General features: G+C 43.0%; 1 protein-coding gene across 9 annotated transcripts in view; it reads right to left on the reverse strand.

Annotated features, from left to right (window-relative positions):
• Positions 1-25,720, reverse strand: part of HERC1 (HECT and RLD domain containing E3 ubiquitin protein ligase family member 1) — a 475,564-nt gene that overhangs the window by 265,771 nt on the left and 184,073 nt on the right. For all 9 annotated transcript variants that reach the window (XM_063926542.1, XM_063926546.1, XM_063926547.1 and 6 more), the window contains 3 exons: positions 25,559-25,679; positions 9,026-9,074; positions 7,611-7,873 (listed from right to left, as the gene is read on the reverse strand). In XM_063926542.1, the coding sequence (XP_063782612.1) occupies positions 7,611-7,873; positions 9,026-9,074; positions 25,559-25,679 (433 nt within the window). The remainder of the gene's footprint in view (positions 1-7,610; positions 7,874-9,025; positions 9,075-25,558; positions 25,680-25,720) is intronic.

Below are 25,720 nucleotides of genomic sequence, written 5' to 3' on the forward strand. Positions count from 1 at the left end.
TGAGCTTATGTTCCTGTGACCTACAGGTAAGAGCTCACCTTTTGATCCATACCCTTCAGTGCTGTTTAAAAAGGAAGCTGTCAGGAGTCTTCAGCTAGTGTAACCAGTAAAGTAGTGCTGCAGCAGTTACAGACAGCATCCAGCATGAACCTGCTGGTGGTAGCCATAAATTCCTACAATTAGGGACACTAAGGCAGGACGCAATTTACACTTGCAGTTCTTGAGTTTCTGGTTTGGCAAAACAGCACCAGTGATGGAGAATTACTGATGAGCACAGTAAGCCCATATGGTCAGAGTATGTTTCACCAAAAGGTCCCAGAAATACCCAGATACGCACCAATCTAACTCTGGCCTGGACAGGCGAGTTTTTCTTATGAATCCCTTAGCAGCCCATCCATTGATTTGACGTACCTATGCCTTATTGTGACTATCGACCACCCCATGATGTATTCACTCCACCCGCAAATATGTTTTATGTTTATCAACCACCAGCTTTGACGCATAACTTTGTGGAGTGGAGATTTCTTTTTTAGGAGATACACTATTGATGTAAAAAAACTTTAAACATTATGTAGAAGGGGCGTGGCCTAGCTGCAGACCTGGGCAGACGTGTTTCACAGGAGCTCCTGCCTTACGTCCATATATAACGTTAATAAACGATACTCTGCTGCTCCCTGGTAATCTTAGGGACCCCCCTTCATCAGCTGGGGTCTTCCTGTGTAGGGCAGAGAGGTCCGCGGAGCTGGCGGGTGTCCCCTGCACCCGTGCGGGTTGCGGCCTTCTGACCCAGGAGAAGCCGGGACCTCTATTTTACTGCTGCCCCGGAGGAGGAGGCCTTGTGTAGCTGGAATTGGCCGCGGAGGGTGCCCCCCCCACATCGGGACTCTGCTTCCCTGCCCGACGCCTCTCCGTGTATTGCTCTGTGGAGAGGTGAGTGCTGCCCGCAGCCCCCTTACTTCGGACAGAGACCCGCTGGTCACCGCGGTCGCGCTGAGGAGAGCCGAAGGCGGGCGGACCCTGCCGCTCTCTCCCGCCGCGGTTGCTCTTCCCACTCACCAGCGCCCGGACTGGGGGACCCCGGCCTGCACACAATACCCGCCGCTGCACCCGCTCCTGGCTGCTCAGCTGGGGGCCTCCGGGGACCTAGACGGCCGGAGGTTTTAGCGGAGATCAGGCGGCGCCATTTTACTTACTGGCATTGCGCCCACACCTGAACCCCTTGCAGCGTGTACTGCGGAGGCGGCTCGGATCTCCTTCTGCCGCTGCTTGGGGGGAAATTATTGGTGCCTCTATCCCCCGGGCACTCTGTGGGGCCGCTCCAGCTGCTCTTACAAAATTAATTAAAAGTAGGGGGCGTGGCTTAGCGGTGGAACAGCTCAGTGCATAAGGAGAATCCAGCCCTTGATCCTGCAACTGATTCCACATTTACTATTAGGTCCAATGGGCCCTCCCTGTTGTGTATTGGATGACATCTACCCACAGGAGCTGGGCACCCTGCTGTGCCTATAAGATGTAGGCACCTTCCCAATGTGTCTCCCCCGAAACCCCCTGCAATCATTTTAGCTGACACAATCACGCACGTGGCGAAGAGGATATCCGCCGTTCTGGGCCTTAGACGAAATCCTCCTTTCTACTGGGGTTCTTCTATCTTCTCACGGTGATACAAGATGGCTCCAAAAAAGAATAAAGCCTCCAAGTCAATTTCCCAAGTTGCCTTTTTCAAGCCCTCTCCTTATCGTAATAAATCTCAAGGGCCTGGGGCTTCTGCCACCGGATCGGATCCCCCACATACGGCTTCCTCACCTCTGATGACCTAACCCCCATCTCAGGATTCCCCCTCCTCTCCACGCCTGGAGGACAGTGAAGCCTTAACGGTGGGCGCCATGAAGCTTTTGTTACACCAGTTTAAAGATGAGGTGGCGTCAGAATTCCGTACTATGCTGCAATCCTGTCAGTGCTCCGTTGAGGACCTGGGCGAGAGGACCGGACATTTGAAAGCAAAGATGGGTGAGGTGGTGAGCTCTCACAATACCCTTATCGACTCTCATGACGCTCTTGAGGGGGAAGTGGCGGCTTTGCGGGATAAAGTAGCAGACTTGGAGGACCGCTCACGCAGAAATAATCTCAAGCTAAGAGGGGTTCCTGAATCCGTATCTAATAGCAGCCTACATGACTATACAATCGAAATATTCAAGAAGCTGCTACCCTTAGCTACATCTGCGGACCTGTTATTGGACCGTATTCATAGAGTTCCGAAGGCCCGCAGCGCTCCTGAAGGTGCGTCGAGGGATGTCCTAATGAGGGTCCATTTTTTCCACATTAAAGAATCCCTGCTTAAAGCAGCTAGACCTTCCTCTGACACAGTGAAAGCTTTGGGCCAGCTTCAACTTTTTGGAGACCTATCACAACACACCCTAATCAGGAGGCGCTCCTTTCAGCCTGTCACCGCGGCCCTTCGGAAAGCTGGAGTCATCTATAGATGGGGGTTACCCACGCGTCTATTGATTTCTAGAGAAGGTTCAACTATTGTGGTGTCTTCGGTCGAGGACGGTATGAGACTTCTTCACAAATGGAATATAGCTGGAGATCAAGGAGCCGGCTCTCCTGACCGCCGACTTCAGCCGGACTGGTCGACGGTTGGGAAATAGGCCCTTCCCACTGCGGTACTTTCCCTGCCAAGAATGGCCATTATAGGACCTGCAGTGTTTCTATAAGATAGTACTAGTTTTAGTGTTCATTATAAGTCAATTGCCTTATTACTTAATGTTTCATACTTTTGATATCATTGTAAGACGGGGCTTTTTTCTTTAAAGATAGTTGTTGTGTCACAGGGTTCTGGTCTGGTTTGTACGCCCCCCTTCGGGCCGTCTTGTTACTGTAATTATGGTATTACTCTTTGCCGGTTCCAGGACCCTGTGACTCATTACAAATTAGCCTATCATTCCATTCTTACCGACATTCCTTTGATATGCCATGTGCGATTGTTTGTTTATAATGTTTAAAAAAAAATTTTGGTTATTTGATTGAGGGGAGGTTGGCCACTAACCTCCCAACCTTGCTAGGTGAGGCGCTGTATGTTTTGGCGTCTTTACACGGAGTCGGCTTTCTTTGTTCTGTGTATTGTATTTCTCTCCTATCTCTCTCTGTCCTCCCCTGTGTGTCTCCCTTTGTGTCTCGTTGTCCCCATGCTTATTTTTTCTTTCACCCTGTGGTCAGGATACTGTACCTCTTTAATGGTTTGTATTGGTTTCAACGGATGCTCCTCCTCCTGGTTAGTTTATCATGGTTAATTTGGTATCATTGAATGTAAAGGGGCTGAATTCCCCACAGAAGCGTAGATTGGCCCTATCTTCTTTCTACAAACTGAAGGCGATTGTGGTCGCTATCCAGGAAACTCATTTTAGGAGGTTAGATCCCCCTAGATTCTGCGATAATCATTTCCCTACCTGCTACATGGCTAATGGTCCCGTAAAAAAGGCCGGAGTGGCTATACTGATCTCACGTGACTGCCCATTCTCTCTCGAATCCCAACTCGTACACCACGAAGACAGGTATTTAATATTAATTGGACAGCTCGAGGATACCACCGTTACTTTGGCATCTTGCTACGCACCTAACTCTGGTCAACTCTCCTTTTGTAGGAAACTATTCTCCCTGATACAGAAACACGCTAAAGGTGCCGTCATGCTATTGGGGGACTTCAACTTAGTTGTAGACCCTTCTGTTGATAGATCTCTCACCACAAGAAGCCCCTTAGCTAAACCCAGAACCTCCCCTGTTTATACCCTTGGGCTTCGCCAATTGCTAGGAGAGTACGATGTCTACGATGCGTGGAGAACTAAACATCCTACAAGTAGGGACTACTCCTTTTATTCACATGTCCACTCCTCATATTCTAGAATTGATCTAGTTTTGACTGACAGAATGTCACTACCGGCAATCACGAAAATTGATATATTACCAATGACATGGTCTGACCATTCTCCACTGAAGGTGGTGTGGAGACTTGGGGACCGTAAAGTCGCACCGGGCCCCTGGAGACTAGGGAATTTCCTGTTATGCCATCAGGAGGCTTCACTTGCCATGCAGCAAACCTTAAAGTTATATTTAGAAACTAACAAACCCGAGGAGACTTCGGTCTTTAATAATTGGTGCTCTTGTAAGGCTGTAATGCGAGGGGCTACCATTCAGGCCGCTTCACGATTAAAACGTTCTCAAAATGCTGAGCGTCTTTTAGCTGATAGCGAAGTTGCAAAATTAGAATTAGTTCATAAAGCTGACCCGCAGAATAGAACTGCCTTTAAGCTTTTGCTTGCCGCAAGGGAAAGGGTGAATGTTTTTTCTCTTCGGGAAGTACAACGCAATCTTGCCCGATTAAATCAGAGATTTTATGTATTTGGAAATAAAGCAGGGCGTCTCTTGGCACGGAAACTGCGAGGTCAGCGAGCTAAGGCCAGACTTCATTTTGTCGATTCCCCTACGGGCTCTAGAGTCTCTGACCCTTATAGTATAGCAGACACCTTTGCAGAGTATTACTCCCGACTCTACAACCTACAGGCAGATACTAATACTCCCCAACCCATTGAAGCTGAAATTCAGTCCTTTTTAAAAGACCTGTCCCTTCCGACACTGAACTCCGAGGCCTGCCTGTCCCTCAGCTCTCCCTGGACTATTCCCGAACTTGAGACAGCTATTGACTGTCTTCCTCGTGATAAAGCACCGGGGCCAGATGGATTTACGTCTAATTTCTACAAAACTTATAAAGCAGATTTGGCACCAGTGTTATTAGCAGTCTTCAACGAGGCGTCGGACTCTGGGAGGTTCCCGAAGGAGATGCTTGAAGCGCGGATAGTTGCTATCCCTAAGCCGGGTAAAACTCCCACGTCCGTTCAAAACTACCGGCCGATAGCTCTGTTGAACACAGACGTAAAGCTCTTTGCTAAGATTATCGCTAACCGACTTTGCCCTCTATTACCCTCCCTTATAGCTGCTGATCAGGTTGGCTTTGTCCCGGGCAGGCAGGCCCCGGACAACACTCGGAGAGTTTACAATGTCATGGAATATTGTGATGCTAATAGAACGCCCCTCCTCGTCCTATCGTTGGACGCTGAGAAGGCGTTTGATAGGCTACACTGAGGATACCGGAGATCGGTCCTGGGTAAGTTTGGCTTCCAGGGAAGGTTTCTGGATTCCATTTTGGCTTTATATTCTGCCCCCTCTGCTAGGGTGTATATGAATGGGTGTCTATCCAGGGGCTTTGATATTTTCAACGGCACCAGACAGGGGTGCCCTTTATCCCCCCTTATTTTTGCCCTGGCTATTGAACCCCTGGCCGAGACTATTAGGTCTGATGTAGAGGTCTCGGGACCCGAGATAGGAGGATTGAGCCATAAGGTCAACATTTTCGCAGATGATATTCTACTCTGTTTGACCAACCCTGGATCCTCCCTTATCGGTCTCCACGCCATATTAGATGGGTACTCTAAAATATCATACTACAAACTGAATACATCCAAAACGGAGGCACTACCGCTCCACATCCCACCGCATATCCTGGCTTTACTTAAGGATAAATACAGGTATGCTTGGCAAGCGAAAACTATTAAATATTTAGGTATACATCTATCGCTTGACAGAGATCTGTATGAATGTAACTACTCACCTCTGTTTAGCGCCTTCGAAAAATTGATTAAAGAATGGTCCTTACATGAAATCTCTTGGCTAGGGCGTATTTCTGCAACTAAGATGGTACTGCTTCCTAAACTCCTTTACCTATTTCGAGCCATTCCCCGCAGCTTCCCTAAACCGCTTAGCGTTAGGGCTAATAAGATTCTATCACACTTTATTTGGAAGGGATCTAGACCGCGTATCTCTAGGCAGGTTCTGTCATTGCCCAAGGGCCTTGGCGGGGTTGCCTACCCCAACTTAGATACATACCACTCCGCCTGCCTCCTCAGTCAGGCCCGCGACTGGTATGCCACCCATTCCCCCAAACCGTGGGTAGTCATTGAAAAATCCTTTTTAGGGTCGATTGACATTACAGATCTATTTCTACTGCCGATAAACAACGTTCCGAAATGGACTGGCCCTGGGGACGCGATTAGATGTACCTTGAAGTCATGGCACTCAGTGGCTATATCTGACCCAACTATTGCATTACCGGCAGCGGATCTTTCTATTAGAACCGTTGCTTGTACTATCCCTGATCTTGTATTAGATGCCTGGATTGACGCTGGAGTTGTGAGATTGAAGGATCTTTTCTTGAATGATGGTTTGATTCCCTTCTCTCAGCTTCAGACTCAGTTTGGGATATCAAAGCATGATTTTTTCAAATACTTACAACTACACCATTGGCTTCAGACTAATGTTGACAGGGCTGGTGGCCCCTTTCCCCTTCCTCTACCTGCTAATATGCTCTCTAGATTGTCTACCGCAGGTCATAGGGGTGGGGTATCCAGATGGTATCAATATATTGTTCTTCTGAATAAAACTGGTAAACTCCCTGCGCAGACTAGGTGGGAGAGGGATCTTTCTATCGTACTTCAAGAAGAAGAGTGGGATACAATTTCCTCACAGTGCTTTAAGATCTCTAAATGTTTGCAGCACTCAGAAATGTTCTATAAACTTTGCAATAGGGCGTACTTCACTTCGCAGAGGCTTCACCATATATGGCCCTCGACCTCCCGGTTATGTTGGCGAAAATGTGGAGATGTCGGTATCATCCTACATATTTTCTGGAATTGCCCAGTTTTGAGGCCTCTGTGGACGGAGGTGTTCTCTCTTTTGGGGGAAGTGGTGGGAGCGACTGTGCCACTAGATCCACTACTTGCCTTATTCCACTATTCTCCTCACACTCTTCTCAGCTGCGACAATTATATTGTAGGTCACATTCTAATATCAACTAAGGCGGCGATAGGCCAACTGTGGAAATGACATTCCATACCACACATCCAGACGGTTATTAATAATACCCATAAGCACTTTCTTTTTGAAACAGCGGGATGTGTGTACTCTGCCTCTCCTTCTTCTGTCTATATGAGATGGTTTAAATGGAGCGAATACCGGGAGAGACAGGGTCACTCCGTAATTTTTAGTGATCCCATTGATATGACAACTCTAAATTCTCCACAATCTGATAACACCCATTCGTAATAGATGCCCCCTATCTCTCTATTTATCTACATATATCTATGCTACAATATTGGAGTAAGGTATCTCCCTGACATATATGGTTTTTGTTTTTTTTTTTCTTTCTTTCCTCCCCTTGTGTGTCGCTGTCTTGTTATGTCTTTCTCTCTTTTCCTCTATACTGAGCTCTCCATCCTATTACTTTTATGGTTATAGTTATGATTGATAGTTAAAAGGAACTATGTACACTATTAGTGAACCGAGACTCTGAATTCAGACTTGTTGTCTATGATCTGGTTTTATATGTTAGCTTACTGTAGCACTCTCTATATGATGTATATTCGTGTACATTTATTTGTTTTTTTTCCCTCTATATTTGGAAACTAATAAAAAAAAATCATTATTGAAAAAGAAAAAAAAACATTATGTAGAAAATACTTCTATAAATACAACAACACTAAGAATTGTAGTGATTAGAATACCTCAGCACGTAGTTGCTGCTGTTCCATTGCAATAATGCAGGCCTGCGGAGAGCTGGACATGCCTTCTTCTGGCTCCTTAAACCCTGGAGAGCTGCCTACATCTCCACTTACGAAGCTTAGGACATTCTCAATCAATGTATACACACCAAGAGCTTTGCCATGTTCTGCATCTGTATCAAAGCCACAAGATAAGCCACACAACCAATCCCGATTGTGCTTTAGACGGGCCCAAGAATCGATGGTGGGGGGCTCAGATGGGGAAACTGCAGAAAAAATGAGATTGCATTCAGGGAAGCCTAAGGCTTTAGAGATGATGACATGTTTCCATGAAGTGCAATGTCCAGTAAGTAGGCTTTTAAGTATAATGACATTGAGTATGTCTACTGTAGGGGTAACTTACATCAAGCACCCTAAGGACTTTGCCAGGTCTCACAAATTCAGCAGAATATCATGATAAATTAAGGTATGAACAATTGAACAAAAGAAAATTTTAGCCACTCTGTGACATCAATTCAAAGTACATACTCATCATCCTTATACTAGACAGCATTTTCACTACCTTGTGGAATAATATGAACTTATTGCTCAGCTCTATAGCTCAGCTCTGTAGGTCCAATGCTTCCATTGCAAGTGCTTATGTAGTGGATGACAAAATGGATGCCTCATTTTGCATGCCAAAGCACAGTGAGTTCATACAATGAATATAATAAACTTTAATATGAAAGGCAATAGCTGGCTGGAAGGAAGCAAGAAGACGAGGAGAAAAAGGAGAACATGCCGTTAAGTACTTGCTTGGCGATCTTCTTTTTCCTGGGGCTCAACAAGCCGAGGGGGGACGAGTGGACTAACACCCAGGTATCAGCAGAAAAAAAAGCAAAAAGTTTTTTTTTTTTTTTTTATAAAGGAGACACAGAGAGGAAGGGGAAAGGAAGTCCAGCTTACGCATGAGAGTTTCTTACGTAGCAATAGAACAGTGTTTCCATATCTTTCTGAGCTAACACTGCCGGCAATGTCTTACAATAGAAAAGAGAGTTTTCCCTTATACACTTTCTGTGTGTCCATCCCTAACAAAAGACCAATAATCCCCAAAATTTTAAATTGTTCATACTTATTTAAAACAACTTTCTTCCTGTATCTTAATATTTAGAATGTAAAACAACTCAGTCTACAACAGAAAAAATGCAGTCACTTCAGGTATTCTTTTGACAAATAAAAAATGCTTGTTTTAAATATAATTAAGTAATTAGAATTTTTACATTTATCACAACTAATATATTCATAATAGCCATAACACGTGAATATGCAAACAGGAAAATTAGTACCATGTGGATGAAGGTAGTAACAAGAGAAGGTAACTGAACATACACAAAAATTATATTTCTATACTGTCATAGCTGGAAAAAAAAACCTCCTACCTCGTTTTCTGTGGGATGCAAGGTCAGAGTCTGTATTCTGTCTTCCACTCTGAAAGAAGTGTTAAAAGAATCACATTTTGCTTTCTAGACCTTGATTTCATAACGAAAAGTTTATATTGCAGTTGGGATGATACTCCAGTGCAGTACTACATTCCAGTGGTGATTGTTAATAACACGTTAAGTCTGTGCTGACAGCAAAAGGTCAAAAAGTCAACATGGAACAGGTAGACAGGATCAAAAGGTCGACAGTGTCAAAAGATTGACATGGAAATTTGGTTGTTTTGTCACAAGAAAGCCCCATTAGTGTACCGCTTCGCTTGCCATGCTTCGGCCTAGGTGCCTCGCTCTGCTGCCACTGTACACATGTTACAATTCCCAATCGTAGTCCATGTGGTTGAAAAGTATGATAAAACAATGTAAATACTTGTGTCAGCCATTTCATGTCAACTTTATGAACCTGTCGACCTAATACATGTCAACCATTGGTGGTTGACTTATTGACTATAGACTTTTTTAGTGTAGATCTCTAGACCGAATTCCAAGGTGAAGGTGGGGTATCGTGAAGACGATAATACTCCCAATGTATTTACTGTTCTGCTAAAAGGGAGTTTGAATTGACAATTAAAAATCAAATATCAGCCAAAATCAAATTATCATTCTTCTATCTGAGGAACATAGCCAGAATCAAGCACTTAATTCCCTCTGAAGATCTGCCAAAAGTCATACATGTATTTGCATCATCTCGGTTAGTTTACTGCAATGCCCTCTACCTTGCTTAACCAGCAAAAGAATTACATCGCTTACAGCTGGTACAAAATGCGGGTTCACTACGGCTGGCCGGCGGTCGGGCTCCCGGCGACCAGCATCCCGGCGCCGGGAGCCCGACCGCCGGCTTACCGACAGCTTGGCGAGCGCAAATGAGCCCCTTGCGGGCTCGCTGCGCTCGCCACGCTACGGGCACGGTGGCGCGCTGCGTGCACCACACTATTTTATTCTCCCTCTATGGGGGTAGTGGACCCCCACGAGGGAAAATAAGTGTCGGTATGCCGGCTGTCGGGCTCCCGGCGCCGGTATACTGAGCGCCGGAAGCCCGACCGCCGGCAAACAGAAGACCACCCCAAAATGCAGCTGCCAGGCTGTTAACCAACCATCCCTGTTCCAGCCACAAAACATCCATTCTCAACTCCCTCCACTGGCTGCCAGTATCATGGCAAATCTATTTCAAGATTGGTTTACTAACTTTCAAAGCCTTACATAGCCAGTCCCCAAGTTACTTGAAGCAGCTTCTGATTCAATTGTGCCCCGCTTGATTACTGCGATCTGTAGATGAAGGACTTTTAGAAGAAACTAGAATCTCCAAGAATTCATCTGCAGTTGAGTTTTTAGCCATGCAGCTCTGACTATGAAACTGTCCCACACAATTTGAGAGTACCCACTCTAGAATTCTTCAAAAACAGACTCAAGACTTTCCTGTTTACTCAAGCATTTCCTTAATGTCACTTATAGTGCATCCGGAAAGTATTCACAGCACTTCAAATTTTCCACATTTTGGTATGTTACAGCCTTTTTTCAAAAATGGAATAAATTCTTTTTTCCCCCCTCAAAATTCTACACACAGTACCCCATAATGACAATGTGAAAAAAGTTTGAGATTTCCGCCAATTTATTAAAAATAAAAAACTAGGGGCGTGGCTTGCTGGGCTAGGGAGTAAGACGTGCCCTGGATGAGCTCTATCCCGGCGTCTGCTGTAAAACAGCATAAATAATTTATTTAGCCCACTGGACCCTCGTTCCCCACCTCATCTGACTCTCCACACTGGCTGGCTACATAAGGACCCATCAGCGGGTCAGAAGAGCCACTATAAACGGCTCCGTGACTTCCGGCCTACGAGACCAGCAAAAGCCGGGGCCTCGATTTCGTCTGGGAGCCGCTGCTGACTTCCAGGGCGGCGGAACGGAGGCTTCTATTCCGTCCGCGGCAGCGGCACTACATAATCTCCCCCTGCTCCCCGGGGACCGGACGACCTGACCGCGGGCTCCCGGCCTGACGGCCAGAAACGGCTCACCTGACCCTGCAGAAGCTGCCAGAGCCCTTCTGCTCCGGAGAATCCCTCACCCGGCGGCCATCTTGGATGTCACAGGCTGCACACAAGCTAGCACAGAGTGGATGGCAGTGGTTGCTGGCTGGACCGTGACCACTCTCCACACAGAGGGAGATAATAGTCAGCTACCTTGTCTACCTGACGACAGGGGTAAGCAAGACTGAATATAACTGAGATTTACCTCACTATCTTGACTTTTATTTGTCTATTTTTATTTACACATATATATATATATATATATATATATATATTTTTTTTTTTTTCTTTTTTTTTTCTTTTCTTTTTTTTTACTATTACTTTTCCTTATTTTTTATTATTTCTATTACTCCATACCTATACATAAATAATCATCACTACTGGGTGCTGGACATTATAGGTCACCTGACCCATACACACCTCAAACGTTATTGCCTGTACGACAATTCCTGGCAATGGATAAGTACATGGCTAAAACCCCCAGAAATCCCCGCGGCTCACAAGCGAATAAAGGCCGGGGTCGAGACAATATTCCTGCAGACAGCCCTCAGTCACCGGCATCTGGTCTCACCAACAGCCCATTGGGACGCTCATCGCTTACTACAACAACTGATCCAACTAAATCCTTTACTACGCATGAGATCACTGACATATTGGCTTCACTCTTGGATCAAAAATTGGCGCCTTTGAAGGATTCATTGGATTCCGCTCTTACCCAATTGAACCATCATGACCAACGTATATCAGAGGCGGAGCAAAGAATCTCTGACCTCGAGGACGATCTAACAACGGCTAAAGCAGCACTAACTGAACAGGATAAACTTGTGATGTCCATGCAGGAGAAACTTGAAGATTTAGAGAACAGAAACAGAAGAAGTAATGTGCGCCTCATAGGACTCCCGGAAACGGTAAAACCTTACGAACTCATGAACTTGGTCTCCCAATGGTTGCCGAGAGAGTTGGGATGAGTATCTGATACCGACTCCTTGGTGATTGAGCGCGTCCACCGCATTGGCCCAGATCGACATCCTACCAAGGACAGGCCTAGACCAGTTATCATGAAGTTCTTAAATTACGCTGATAAGGTCCGTCTACTAGATGCTTACAGGAAACGTTCCATTCTCAAATATCAAGAGTCCAAGATTCTACTTTTTCAAGACTTCTCATACATGGTGGCGGCAAAGAGACGAGAGTTTTCCCCGATATGTAAACGCCTGTTCGAGATGGAACTTCGATTTGCTCTATTGTATCCTGCCAAGCTGAGGGTCACGTACTCAGGAAAATCCTACTTCTTTGATACTCCACAAGCCGCGAAAAACTTTGTGGACTCAATGGCTTCTTCATGTTCGTCTAGGATGGATGATGCGGATTGACATTACAGAATATCACTATGTTAAAATCTTCAAATTTATTGAACATTCGTGTCATGGATGGTTATTTTTTGCTTAAACTGTTATTGGCTTCTTACAGGTTGTTTAATGCCCAGCTATGATGTAACATTTCATAGTTCTAACTGGAGTCCTTTAGGGACCAAACTCGTTATGGAAAGTCTCATGTTTTTGTTTACTTTTCTCTTCCTTGGCTCGCTTGCCCTCTTTTTTCTTTTATTCTCTTTCTGCATCCTGCTGAATTTCCTTCTTCTTCTTCTTCTATCTACCCAGCTTTCAAAATGCTCTAGTTTTAGATGTCCATCTGGTTTGAAATTATTATTGTTACACTGGTATGATGGTGCCCTGCAAGTTCCTGCGGGGATGCCACCCGGTTGGACATACTATTGGGTTCGTATAAGTTTAAAATGGTTCTTGATAATTGTTGAAAGGTTAATTGTGGCTAACACACATGGTAAATTCCGCCTACATGTGATATGTTTACATCTCCCCTTATTGGGCCGATATTTGCCTCCCCCTTGTCCGCCTGCTGGGACGGATAAGGGTTTTCCAAAGAAAGTTGAAAATGTTATTCTTTGGCCTAGGGTAGGCATCGGTTAAATGGCAGCAATGGTTAATCCCCCCAAAGAGTTAAAAACGGCCCTTAAATTAGTAACATGGAATGTGGAGGGCCTGAACTCCCCCATAAAACGGAAAAAAATCCTGACCCACCTAAAACGTCTGCGACCGGATACAGTTTTATTACAAGAAACACATTGGAAGATTTCGGATCCCAATGTGGTAAGAGATACATGGATAGGAGACTTTAAAACAGCATCTTACCCTTCTAAACAAAGAGGGGTTATGATAATTTTTAGCAAATTTCTTGTTTACAATATTAATGACTGCTTGATAGACCCAGAAGGAAGGTATCTATTTGTAAAACTGACTATACATGATATATCCTACACAATTGCTAACATTTATGCTCCCACGGGACCTAATGCCCAATTTTTCACAGAGATTTACGCAAAGCTACAAGACTGGGCAGAGGGCGCTATAATTCTGGGCGGGGACTTTAACTGTGTCCAGTTGACTGGATTGGACAGATCCACATCTGCTAATTCCCATGGCTCGGTTGCTCCCCCATCGCTTTCGTTATTGACTAACACGTTGAGACTAAGTGACCCCTGGAGGTGCCAACATCCCGATTCTCGCGAGTATACATTTTACTCGCACCCTCATCATACCTCGTCCAGACTAGATTATTGGCTGATCGCGGATTCCCTTCTGCAACAGGTAGTACACTCACAGATAGACCCAATCCTCCTTTCTGATCATGCCCCGGTGTGGTTTACTTTAAAATTCAACACTCCAATACCACGCTCTTATAATTGGAAGTTTCCAGCTTATATGGAAAACTCCTCGGACTTCCGTTTACATCTTGAACAATCATTTCAAAATAATAAAACTGATAATATGGAACATGTCGAAGATATTAATTTATTTTGGTCCGCCTCGAAACCCGTACTACGTGGTCAGATCATGGAGTATGTCTCCAGGAGACGCAAGGCACTTAATAATCAGCTAGGTGATCTTAGCCAAAATTTGACTAGAACTTATAATCTACTCTCATCACATTATTCACTTGAAAATCGCCAGGCCTATCTTACAGCTAAACAACAATATGATGCCCTATGTACTGAACGGGCGAGTTTTTCTCATGACATTCGTAGAAACAAATTTTTTAGGACTGGCAATAAATCAGGCAGGTTGTTGGCAAATTTGGTTCGGTCGTACTCTGCTCCCTCACGTATCACCCAATTGACTATTGACCCCACCTCTAACGTTATGGATACTCCCGCTATTTCGGAGGAATTCCTACGTTACTACCAAACTTTGTATGAATCGCCTCCTGATCATCCACTAGAAGGCCTGAGATTTCTGGATGCGTCGGGACTTCCGGTTTTGACGGAGGAAGAGAGGGAATCTCTGACGACGCCAATTCAGGAACCTGAATTATTATCCCTGATTAAATTATTGAAAAAAGGGAAATCTCCTGGACCGGATGGTTTTGGGGCAGAGTATTACCGAATGCTGGCTCCTCACTTGATGCCTTACATGCTAGCTCTTTTTAATTCATTATTACTAGGGAATCCAGCCCCGACTGGGTTCGATGAAGCGAGAATAGTAGTATTCCCGAAACCGGGAAAAGATCCCACACGTGTCCAATCTTATAGGCCGATCTCCCTATTGAATCAGGACCTAAAATTATTTACCAAATTATTAGCGTTTCGACTCCAACCCATTCTACAGCGAATTTTACACCCAGCCCAAAATGGGTTTGTTAGAAATAGAACTTCTGTACACAACGTCCGTACCTTATTGGCGGCGATACATAGCTCAAAACAATCAAAATATAAAAATGCCCTTATAGTCAGTTGTGATGCAGACAAGGCATTTGATCGTGTCTCCTGGGCACATATACTGCGAGTCTTACATGCCCAACACTTTGGTACTCAGTTTATTGATATTTTAAAAACATTGTATGCCACGCCACAAGCTTTTATCACGATTAATGGATTAAACACCAAACCATTTCAGCTATTTAGGGGAACAAGACAGGGCTGCCCCCTTTCCCCCTTGCTGTTCAATTTAGCTCTGGACCCACTCATACGCACGTTCGCAAATGATATGGCTTGGAAGGGTATCCAGGTGGGATCACACACCGTAAGGGTCTCCGCATTTGCGGATGATCTACTACTGTATTTCAGTGAACCTATAACATCCTTTCCCTCACTACTGACCGCATTAGAGACCTTCAATTTAATATCAGGATTTTTAATTAATTTTGACAAGACGGAGGCACTGGCATTGGGAGATGATGCGAGCAAGGGTTGGAACGATAAGTTCCCATTTAAATGGGCGCATAATTACATACAATATCTAGGTATACGGGTGTCAGCTAACCCCTCAGAAATGTATTCATTAAACTTCTCTCACTATATTAATAAGATGGTCGAGGACTTTGCGAGATGGCAACACCTGCCAATTTCTTATTTGGGTAGGTGTCATCTGTATAAAATGGTGTCTTTTCCTCGCTTACTCTACCCGATGCAGATGCTTCCGTTTTTACTATTGAAAAAAGATATTCATACAATAAACAAAGCCATTACGAAATTTATATGGGCGAATAAGCGTCCTCGTATAGCTTTATTTAAATTAAAACAACCACCCTCACTTGGAGGAGTCAATCTTCCCTGTCCGGAGGACTACTCATTAGCGGCTAATTATAGATGTGCCTTAGATTGGATAGGTGGGGGAGACAATTTCGTTGATAAGGCACTAGAACAGGCCTTACTGCCTAGTCATGATCTGCTACAAATATTACATTTCCCGAACTCCTCGATGCTACAGGATATTAAATTAATTCCATTGCTATATGCTCCTTACAAGGCATGGCATCAAATTAGAAAACGTTCTAAACTCATTCTGGCACATTCCTTATTTCAGCCCTTGTTAGGGAATCCAGCCTTTCAGGGAGGAGAGGCGGATGAGGTCGTTCACAGTTGGCACCTCGGTGGTCTTCGGTCCTTATTTCAATTTTTGAATGACGATTGTTCAACGATATTATCATTGTCCCAATTACAAGCTAGATACCCGACCTTAAATTTCCCATTTTTTGCATATTTCCAGATACGCAGCTTTGCCACACATGTTATTACTCATCTGCAGCCTATTGATCTTACTTTTCCACTAGATGGTATTGTACGACGACGTTTGGACTCTCCCCATTCTACATCATTGATTTACTCCTATATCAGACGGAAGATTGACTACACCAAACTCACCACGGGCATAGCTAAATGGAAAGATGTCTTTACGGGAGTGGATTTACACACTATTATTAGATGGTCTAATTTGCTTGATAAGCAATTGGTATCTTCCTCATATGCAGAGATGCATTTAAAAATTCTACATAGAGCTTATTACACCCCTCGTCTGCGATTCCTTACAGGGGCTGCAGACGACTCTCAATGCTTTAAATGTAGGGCCCCTGATGCCGATATTATACACTGCCTATGGTCTTGCCCAATTATACAATCATTCTGGGACCTAATACAGACATACATCAAAGTTAACCTGGGTATATCATTTACAATGTCAATGGCATGGGCATTTTGGAATTTCATAGAACCTCAAACCCCAGCTCTACCCAAGGGCAAAAGATTACTTCTGGCTCGCATCTCAGCAGCAGCGAAAAAAACAATATTATCTCAGTGGATACAAAAAGATCATATTTCCGTGTCTCTTATGTTACCCCGGCTATCGTTCCTATTCCAAATGGATTGGACAGAATGCTCTTTAGATGTTGAATCTCGGGCTACCAAATTTTTTTCGATATGGCTTCCCTATATAATAACATTACCTGTTAACACCAAAGAAAGCATTCGTAAAGTAGTAAGACTGTCTACTTGGTATAATATGGCAATTCTCACTGATGGGTTACCACCGTTTTGAGCCTTTTCACATAGGTCTTTTGCCATTGGATATCTACTACGCCACTTCTAAATTCAGCCATATATGTGTGCAATTGATTTATTTTGTAATACTGTATTTCAAGATAATTAGGGATTTGGCAATTTGGTTTTTCCAATACTCCACAATTTAACATATCACTATAAGACTCGGATGATAGATTAGTCTGTTTATCTTTTATTCTATATGTTAATAACGTTGACTGTGTGTTGCCTCTTTTTGCTTCTTTTCAATAAACACAATTTAAAAAAAAAAAAAACTAAGAAATCACATGTACATAAGTATTCACAACCTTTGCAATGAAGCTAAAAATTGAGCTCATGTGCATCCTGTTTCCACTGATCATACTTGAGATGTTTAACTGGAGTCCACCTGTGGTAAATTCAGTTGATTGGACATGATTTGGAAAGGCACACACCTGTCTATATAAGGTCCCACACTTGACAGTGCATGTCCGAGCACAAACCCAGCATGAAGTCAAAGGAATTGACTGTAGACCTCCGAGACAGGATTGTCTTGAGGCACAAATCTGGGGAATGGTACAGAAAAATATCTGCTGCTTTGAAGGTCCCAATGAGCACAGTAGCCTCCATCATCCGTAAATGGATGAAGATCGGAACTATCAGGACTCTTCCTAGGGCTGGCTGGCCGTCTAAGCTGAGCGATTGGAGAAGAAGGAGGTGACCAAGAACCCGATGGTCACTCTGTCAGAGCTACAGCATTCCTCTGTGGAGAGAGAACCTTCCAGAAGGACATCCATCTCTGCAGCAATCCACCAATCAAGCCTGTATGGTAGAGTGACCAGATGGAAGCCAGTCCTTAGTAAAAAGCACATGGCAACCCACCTGGAGTTTGCCAAAATGCACCTGAAGGACTCCCAGACCATGAGAAACAAAATTTTCTGGTCTGATGAGACAAAGATTGAACTCTTTGGTGTGAATGCCAGGTGTCATGTTTTGAGGAAACCAGTCACCGCGCATCACCAGGCCAATACCATCCCTACAGTGAAGCATGGTGGTGGCAGCATTATGCTGTGGGGATGTTTTTCAGCGGCAGGAACTAGGAGACTAGTCAGGATAGAGGGAAAGATGAATGCAGCAATGTACAGAGACATCCTGTATAAAAATCTGCTCCAGAGTGCTCCTGACCTCAGACTAGGGGCGACAGTTCATCTTTCAGCAGGACAACGACCCTAAGCACACAGCCAAGATATCAAAGGAGTGGCTTCAGGACAACCCTGTGAAGTCCTTGAGTGGCCCAGCCAGAGCCCAGACTTGAATTCGATTGAACATCTCTGGAAAGCTCTAAAAATGTCTGTGCACCGACGCATCCTATCCAACCTGATGGAGCTTGAGAGGTGCTGCAGAGAGGAATGGGCGAAACTGCCCAAAGATAGGTGTGCCAAGCTTGTGGCATCATATTCAAAAAGACTTGAAGCTGTAATTGCTGCCAATGGTGCATCAACAAAGTACTGAGCAAAGGCTGTGAATACTTATGTACATGTGATTTCTTAGTTTTTTAATTTTAATAAATTTGCAAAAATCTCAAAAACACTTTTTTCATGTTGGTATTATGGGGTATTGTGTGTAGAATATTAAGGGAAAAAATGAATTTATTCCAGTTTGGAATAAGGCTGTAACATAACAAAATGTGGAAAAAGTGAAGCGCTGTAAATACTTTCCAGAAGCACTGTAAGTATCTCCATGTTCTCTGTATTTTATAAAAAGCTATACTGTACTTCATTGTTTCTGTACTGTATTATGTTCATTGTATCTGATAAGTGCCTTGAGTCCTTTTGGAGAAAAAGCGCTATATAAATAAAATTCTTCTTATAATTATTATTATTATTATTATTATTGTTTGTAACATGCATCTATAAAAAAGGCATTGATCCCTCAGAACAAAAATAGGTATTAGGCATCCCCCTTGGGAATTAATATAACTTAATCATGTTTCATATGTATAAACAACAAACAAAAATCCATGATATCAGGTTTAATGAAGTGAATTCCATGTCTGCTATCTTCCAGGCAAGCTATTGTATGTTATTGTAATGTTTGGAGAAATAAATAAATAAAAAGAACATGAGAAAAGGGAAACCAATTAGTTTTTATACTTAGCAAACCAACATATTCAGTAATTGAATACATGTGTTACTGGCAGACGGGATGCCGACTGTCAGTATACAGACAGCCGGAATCCCGGCAGCGAGACAACAAGTCCACTCACCACAGGTTATAGTCCCACTCGGTTGGTGGCATGGACCCATTAACAGAGTGGTAATAACCTGCGGTTGTCGGGATTAGGGTTAGAGAATTATACAGGCTGTCAGGATTCCGGCGTCAGTCTCCTGATCGCTGGGACCCCAACAGCCAGTATTTTAACTGCATCCCTCTGTAACATCAGGGGAAAGGTGAGAGTAGGCAAGAAGTAAAAGGTTTAAACACACATCCATAGAGATAAAAAAATAAAAAAACGGACTATTTTGGGATGATCAGGCTGCCATTAAAGAACTACCCAAAACCTTTAGTTTTTCCCTAGGCCACAAATTATACTAAAATAGAAGAAGTCACTAGTTCTGCCATTTCTTTGGTTAACTACCACTTTGCAGTATATTAAAATCTGGACAGAACAAGGTGGGATAGGAGAGAACAAAGTTCTCTAATGAGAGCCAAGAATAAAACAAAGGGAAACAAGAAAATAAAACAAAAATAATAAAGAGCATAATTTTAGGTCATCCAGTATCCCCACAAGATTCAGAGAAAAACATCTGAAGTACAAAAAAATCAATTTTCTTATTTATCCCTTGGAGACCATGGATACATGGCAGACATGGTCTTGGTACATCCCAAAACTGTCTTTAATGGAGTGTATGCTCAAAAACTGCAATTCAAAGCACCTTACTCCAAAACTGGTATATCCTATAGTAGAATTTTGTGAAGGTTAGCACTATAAACTGGCAAAGCTACACAACAAGGTCCTAGGTAACGCACGGAGGCACCCACCAAGATAGTGGGATCTGCCCTCACATTTTCAGGGAAAGGTTTTCCTGTCCAATGAAAACATGGTGAATTATGAAATTAATCCACCTAGCCATGGCATGTTGAGAACCAGGTCAATTGCTTGGGAGGACATCGTAAAGGAATGCAGATCTCTCAAATGCTTTTGGGATGTTGTAAGAGAATTGAGGAACTAAGAAAGCCCTCTTCTGCTGGATATATAACCTGATCCAAGGTATGAACCACCACAAGCAAATAAGATGGAACTTGGAGACTATCTTGGGTTCCAAGGAAGGTTTGGTTCTAAGAACATCCATGTCATAATGGAGACATACAAGGCAGATCCCTAAGCTCTGAATTTCTCCTAGCTGTGTAGACACCCTACAGGTAGACCATTTTCCAGGTAAGCAAATTACAGTACCGAGCAAATTTGGAAAGCGTGCTGGAAGACCAACAATAAATGGTTGTGATCCAAGGGAGATATGGGGGGATGATGTTTGAAGGGAGCATATGCATCATTCCCTTAAGGAACGTCTGTACTTCAGGTATATTGTAAAGCACAACATAATATGCTTAACGCTATACAAGTAACGGTTGCTAAAAAAAATTCTATGAATTAGAAAAAATAATATAGACTAAAGACTTAGAACAGAATTTAAAGCATCCACTTCTAGATTTTCTGGCAAGAACAGGAATCACCATGCAACTTAAAATTCACACTACAAAATGTTCATCTTCAAAACTGAGTCGACAAGCTTGGCAAAAACTAAGCTCACAAGATCGTGGCCAGAACAGACATGCCATTAAAGCCAGTTAAGATGAACCCTGGCAAAATAAAAAGGGTGACCTGGTTAATAAAGAAGTTACCACACTGTGCCCTGTGAAATGTTAAGAGTGGTTGTGAAACCAAGCTTGTGTTCTCAGAATCCCCAAATGTTTCCATACATGAGCAATCATGAAAGCATGGATACCAAAGAGAACAGAAAGAGCACTAAGGCTCTATTTGATGTATGAGTTCCCTGAATAGAGACAATTACCCAGGACAAACTAGGCAAGATACCGCTGTGGAATTGTCTAATTGGATGTTGTCCATTCCCCCCCCCCCCCCCACAAAAGGATTCTGCAGACAAGAGAGTTGAAGACTGATCTGACATATGGTGCATTAAACACATTAATCCGAAGGACACATAACCAGAACTAAAGAGCAATGGATCACTAAGTCAAAAGCCGGCAACAACATTCACTGCAACAACCTTCCAGTAAAACAGACATGGGTAAACCATGCTATGGTGATCACACCACAGCAGCCAGGCAAAACATCAGGGTATTTTCCCCAGAAAGACCAGCATAATTAGTTAAGATAGGACTTCTGGATCTACTAGTTGTCCCTGACATACATAGATTTCCGCTCAACCTAGCATCATCGGTAGAAGTGACCCAATGGTCCCAGAAGGGAAAGCAGCTCTTCACAGGAAACCCTGAAGGGTTGGACTGAACATCATTCAAAGCTTGGCAGCTTTGACACATAGAAACATTTTCTCCCTCTGATACAGTAAATAATCACTATGGTTTGAAAAGTATTTAGTAAAGTAGTTAAGTTGGCAATGCTGTAACAATTGCGCATTTCTGGAAGAAAACACAAAAAACTTTCATCACTTCATCTACACATTTCCAAATACTTTTTTAGGTACGGAAAATAGTTTCAAAATGGTGGATGTCTAGTTAAAAGGGTGGTAAGACAAATAATAAATTAAATTGATTGTATAATGCTTTGTAAATGTACCGATTGTGAAAATGAAACGGAAAGATCTGAAGTAAACACCTATGATGATAGTGGTTACGGCGATACGGATGGCACTGAACGTTAACTGTTAGTTTTGTTGCACTGCGACAGCTCTTATAAAAGTTAAAATTAGATGTTATTTGTATTCAACTTGTTATATTTAGGTGTTTAAAAATCAGTTTTTACAAAATAAGTATTTTACGCATAAAACGGCTGGTGCTGCAAGTTTTACTGGAGCAACTGAGTAATTTCCCTGCATGATAGAGATGCCTGAGATAGAGTAGTCACTCTCAGTATCACTTTTTCCATCATGCTCATTAATACAGTACGTATAATTTTTTTTCCTCAAGAAGAACAACGTACACTGTCACCTGGTGTACATATCTGGTCCTGGTTCTATGATGCACTTGAATGTATAAGTAAACTCTAACAGACAATGTTATCCCAGCTTCAGTCAGGCTTTCCACTTACCCACTTCCATCTATAAGATCCCCAGGGACACTCATGATGGCCTTCACTAGATGTAGGCCTCCCATCATGAAAATGTACCTGTCTTTCCCAAACATTTCAGAAAGTGACCACTGTTATGCACTTTACAATAGCTTAAAGGGGAGCATCACATCATTACTGGCGTCTGTCTTACATTTAGATGATTTACAGAGTTTGCTCAGTAATTTTAAGAAATCGCCATTGTTTTGAAGGCGATGGCTATTTTCCAATATGGTGGCCAATATGCTTGGATAACAATAATGTGATAAATAAAAAACAGAAACAAAAGAATTAACAAAAAGTTGAAAAAACTTTTTTTTTTTTTTTTTTTGTAATTTTAAAGAAATAATCATTGTTTTTAAAGATGCAGCCAAAATGTTTGGGGCCTTCCACAAAATGTATTCACCCATGTGTATTGATGTATCCCTGAAAGTTTCAACCTTTCTTCCAAAAGTGCATCATTTTTGTGCTAACTCCCCCACTAATCCCACCAGGAACTCTGGAGCCAATATTGACTCTATGGGGTATATTTACTAAAGGGAGGGTTTATAGTAGTGGAGATGTTGCCCATAGCAACCAATCAGATTCTAATTAATATTTATCTAACACCTTCTAGAAGATAATAGCTAGAATCTTATTGGTTGCTATGGGCAACATCTCCAATTCTATAAAGCCACAATTTAGTAAAGATACCCCTATATGTCTGCTATCCAGATCATAAGAGCACATTCATAAGGGTAACCTGAGCATCTAGGATCTCATCTCCCAGATAACAAGACACCTTACCTATTTGGTCTGACAAGGACAGCACATATCCATACTGGGCCCACCTAGCAAAAAACCTCCACTGCTTTGACAACTTCACTAATGCCTTCTCAAATAGGCTGAAATATAGTGGAGTTTAAGAGACTTAAGTGCGGACTTCCTATCTGTGTTGTCTCTGAGGATTACAGCATTTGGAAAGTAGCGCTATGAGAGCACCCAACCTAGACAGTGGAGCATATGTAATAGGGTCCGAGTTTGCCAGAGGTGCGGGATGCCAACTGATCTCTGAGGTTTATTGAAAGCAGCAATCATTTACAAGGCATGGTTTTGCCTCGTTAATGATTGCCACTTGAAAAAAAATGTCTGAGATTGTCCGGCAAATCGCACCTCCGGCAAACTCTGAGAATATTACATATGCCCCAATGACTTATTTTAACAGATCTTCAAAGGCCTGGATAAAGGGTAAGCGACATACTGTAGACCTGGTGCCTTCAAACAGGTGCAGTCCGCAATCTGCAAAATAGGTCTCCATAGTGGTAGAAGAAAACATGCTCTATCTTCTTGTTGATATTGACTCCTCATTATACTGAAGATTTAGCATGTGCCATAATGTTTGCACTAAGGGGGTAATTCCAAGTTGATCGCAGCAGGAATTTTGTTAGCAGTTGGGCAAAACCATGTGCACTGCAGGGAAGGCAGATTTAACATGTGCAGAGAGAGTTAGATTTGGGTGTGGTGTGTTCAATCTGCAATCTAATTTGCAGTGTAAAAATAAAGCAGCCAGTATTTACCCTGCACAGAAATAAAATAACCCACCCAAATCTAACTCTCTCTGCACATATCTGCCTCCCCTGCAGTGCACATGGTTTTGTCCAACTGCTAAAAAATTTCCTTCTGCGATCAATTTGGAATTACCCCCTAAATCCAATAGTTTCTGCTGCATCTACCTACCTCTGCCAACGTACTAGAAGACCATATGTTTATCCTCCACACCTTCACCATCTTCGCCACCACAGGTGAAGAAACCAACAAAGTCATACAACACCTGGCAATGCCATAGTGGAGCCCAAACGCCCAGGACCATGAATAACAGGTAAGAAAAGCCAGAATCGGGGTTGCCCCTGGCAGGAAAGTACAGCTGAAAAGCAGGTAAGGAAGCACCACATCATGTCCCCAGTAGTAACGGGCAGCTGAAAATCCCTGCATGGACTGTACCAAACCACATCACTCTAGCTGGTGCAGCCATTCCAGTGAAACCCTCTTCCGATGAGCGAGGCTCATATGCTGCACAAAATAGTCAATATGTGACAGGTCAGTAGAGTGGCACCTGGAACAAAGGTAAAATAATATTTTCTACATCCATGTTCCAAGTCAAACTTTGGTTATATTCTCTTTATCTGAACGGTACAGACCAACCTGCAGAACACAAGGCATTGGTGCTGTTGTCTGACTTTTGGAAGACTTATCACAATGATTGAGATGGTGCTGTCCATAAGGACAGCGACCGCAAGACCAAGACTAGTGTGTGGCTGCCTATACTGGAAGTCTACACCTGAATGCCTCCTTCCCACGCCACACTCTCCAGCACTGGTCCCAGTCTGATGACTCCGAAGGAATGGTGATCCCTGTCACTATCTTCGGTAGTAGTGACTGAATTGCCACCAAAGGTGATCTGACAGGTGGAAAGAGGAGGGATCGCACACGTTTCCTCCACTTATTGTTTCATGTATCCATCAGATGTGCAAGTGCTTCATCTTTTCCTTTTGTGGATATCACACATATCCCTCCATCTACATAATACATTCGTACTAGCTCTTACTAGATTAGATGCTTCTGTACTTCCCCTACATCCCATTTACTGTCCCCTTATTTCCCTTTTTAGCTCATTCACCTAAAACCAAATATGTACCCACAACATTCCCGCATCCCTTCACTGCCTACCTGGCACATACCATTTTAAAAGATCTTCTAAATAGAGAGACTTGACTTGTGGGTTTACCAGTACTTTAAGGATATACCTAAAAGGAGTTCTGTTTTAAAGTTTTAATACAGAAGGGGAGTTTCTAGCCATTAGGATGCAATAATGAAGCATGACAAATTTCTGACAGTCCAATAGTTGTCTGAATCTGTAAAACAGACTTCATTGAGTACAGTATGAGAAGTGTAACACAACACTACAAAGGAACAAATCCATATTGCCTAGTCGGGTGGAATACTTGCAAAGTCTACGGATCCAAAAAAATAATTATTTTAAACAGCTTCCTGTTGTTCATCTGTTTTGAAAATCTTCTTAATAGAAAGGCCCCACTAAGTGCACAAGATGAAATGCATAATAGGTAGGGAGAGAACCAAGTAAGCATTAGCCAACATCCAATATCTGTTCTCCCTAGGTATACGGTGAGCTAAAAAAACAACAACATACTTTAAATCAACTGAAGATGCAATTCTCCACATGGCTTTATGAAAATCCTAAATAATCATGTGATAATTTACAGCACAATGCATGCACTCACCAGGGCATACCCCTCCTCATCGGATTCAGGCTGAGAGAGATCAGACTCACTCCTGGATTTAATAAGTCTGTAGTTGGGATGTGAATGAACCAATCTCCTTTCTGCTGTTAGGCTTTCACTCCTATTGTAGGTACATAAAGGTAAAAAAAAGCAGAATATGAA

Source organism: Pseudophryne corroboree, chromosome 6, assembly GCF_028390025.1.
Source record: "Pseudophryne corroboree isolate aPseCor3 chromosome 6, aPseCor3.hap2, whole genome shotgun sequence".
NCBI classification, from domain to species: Eukaryota; Metazoa; Chordata; class Amphibia; order Anura; family Myobatrachidae; genus Pseudophryne; species Pseudophryne corroboree.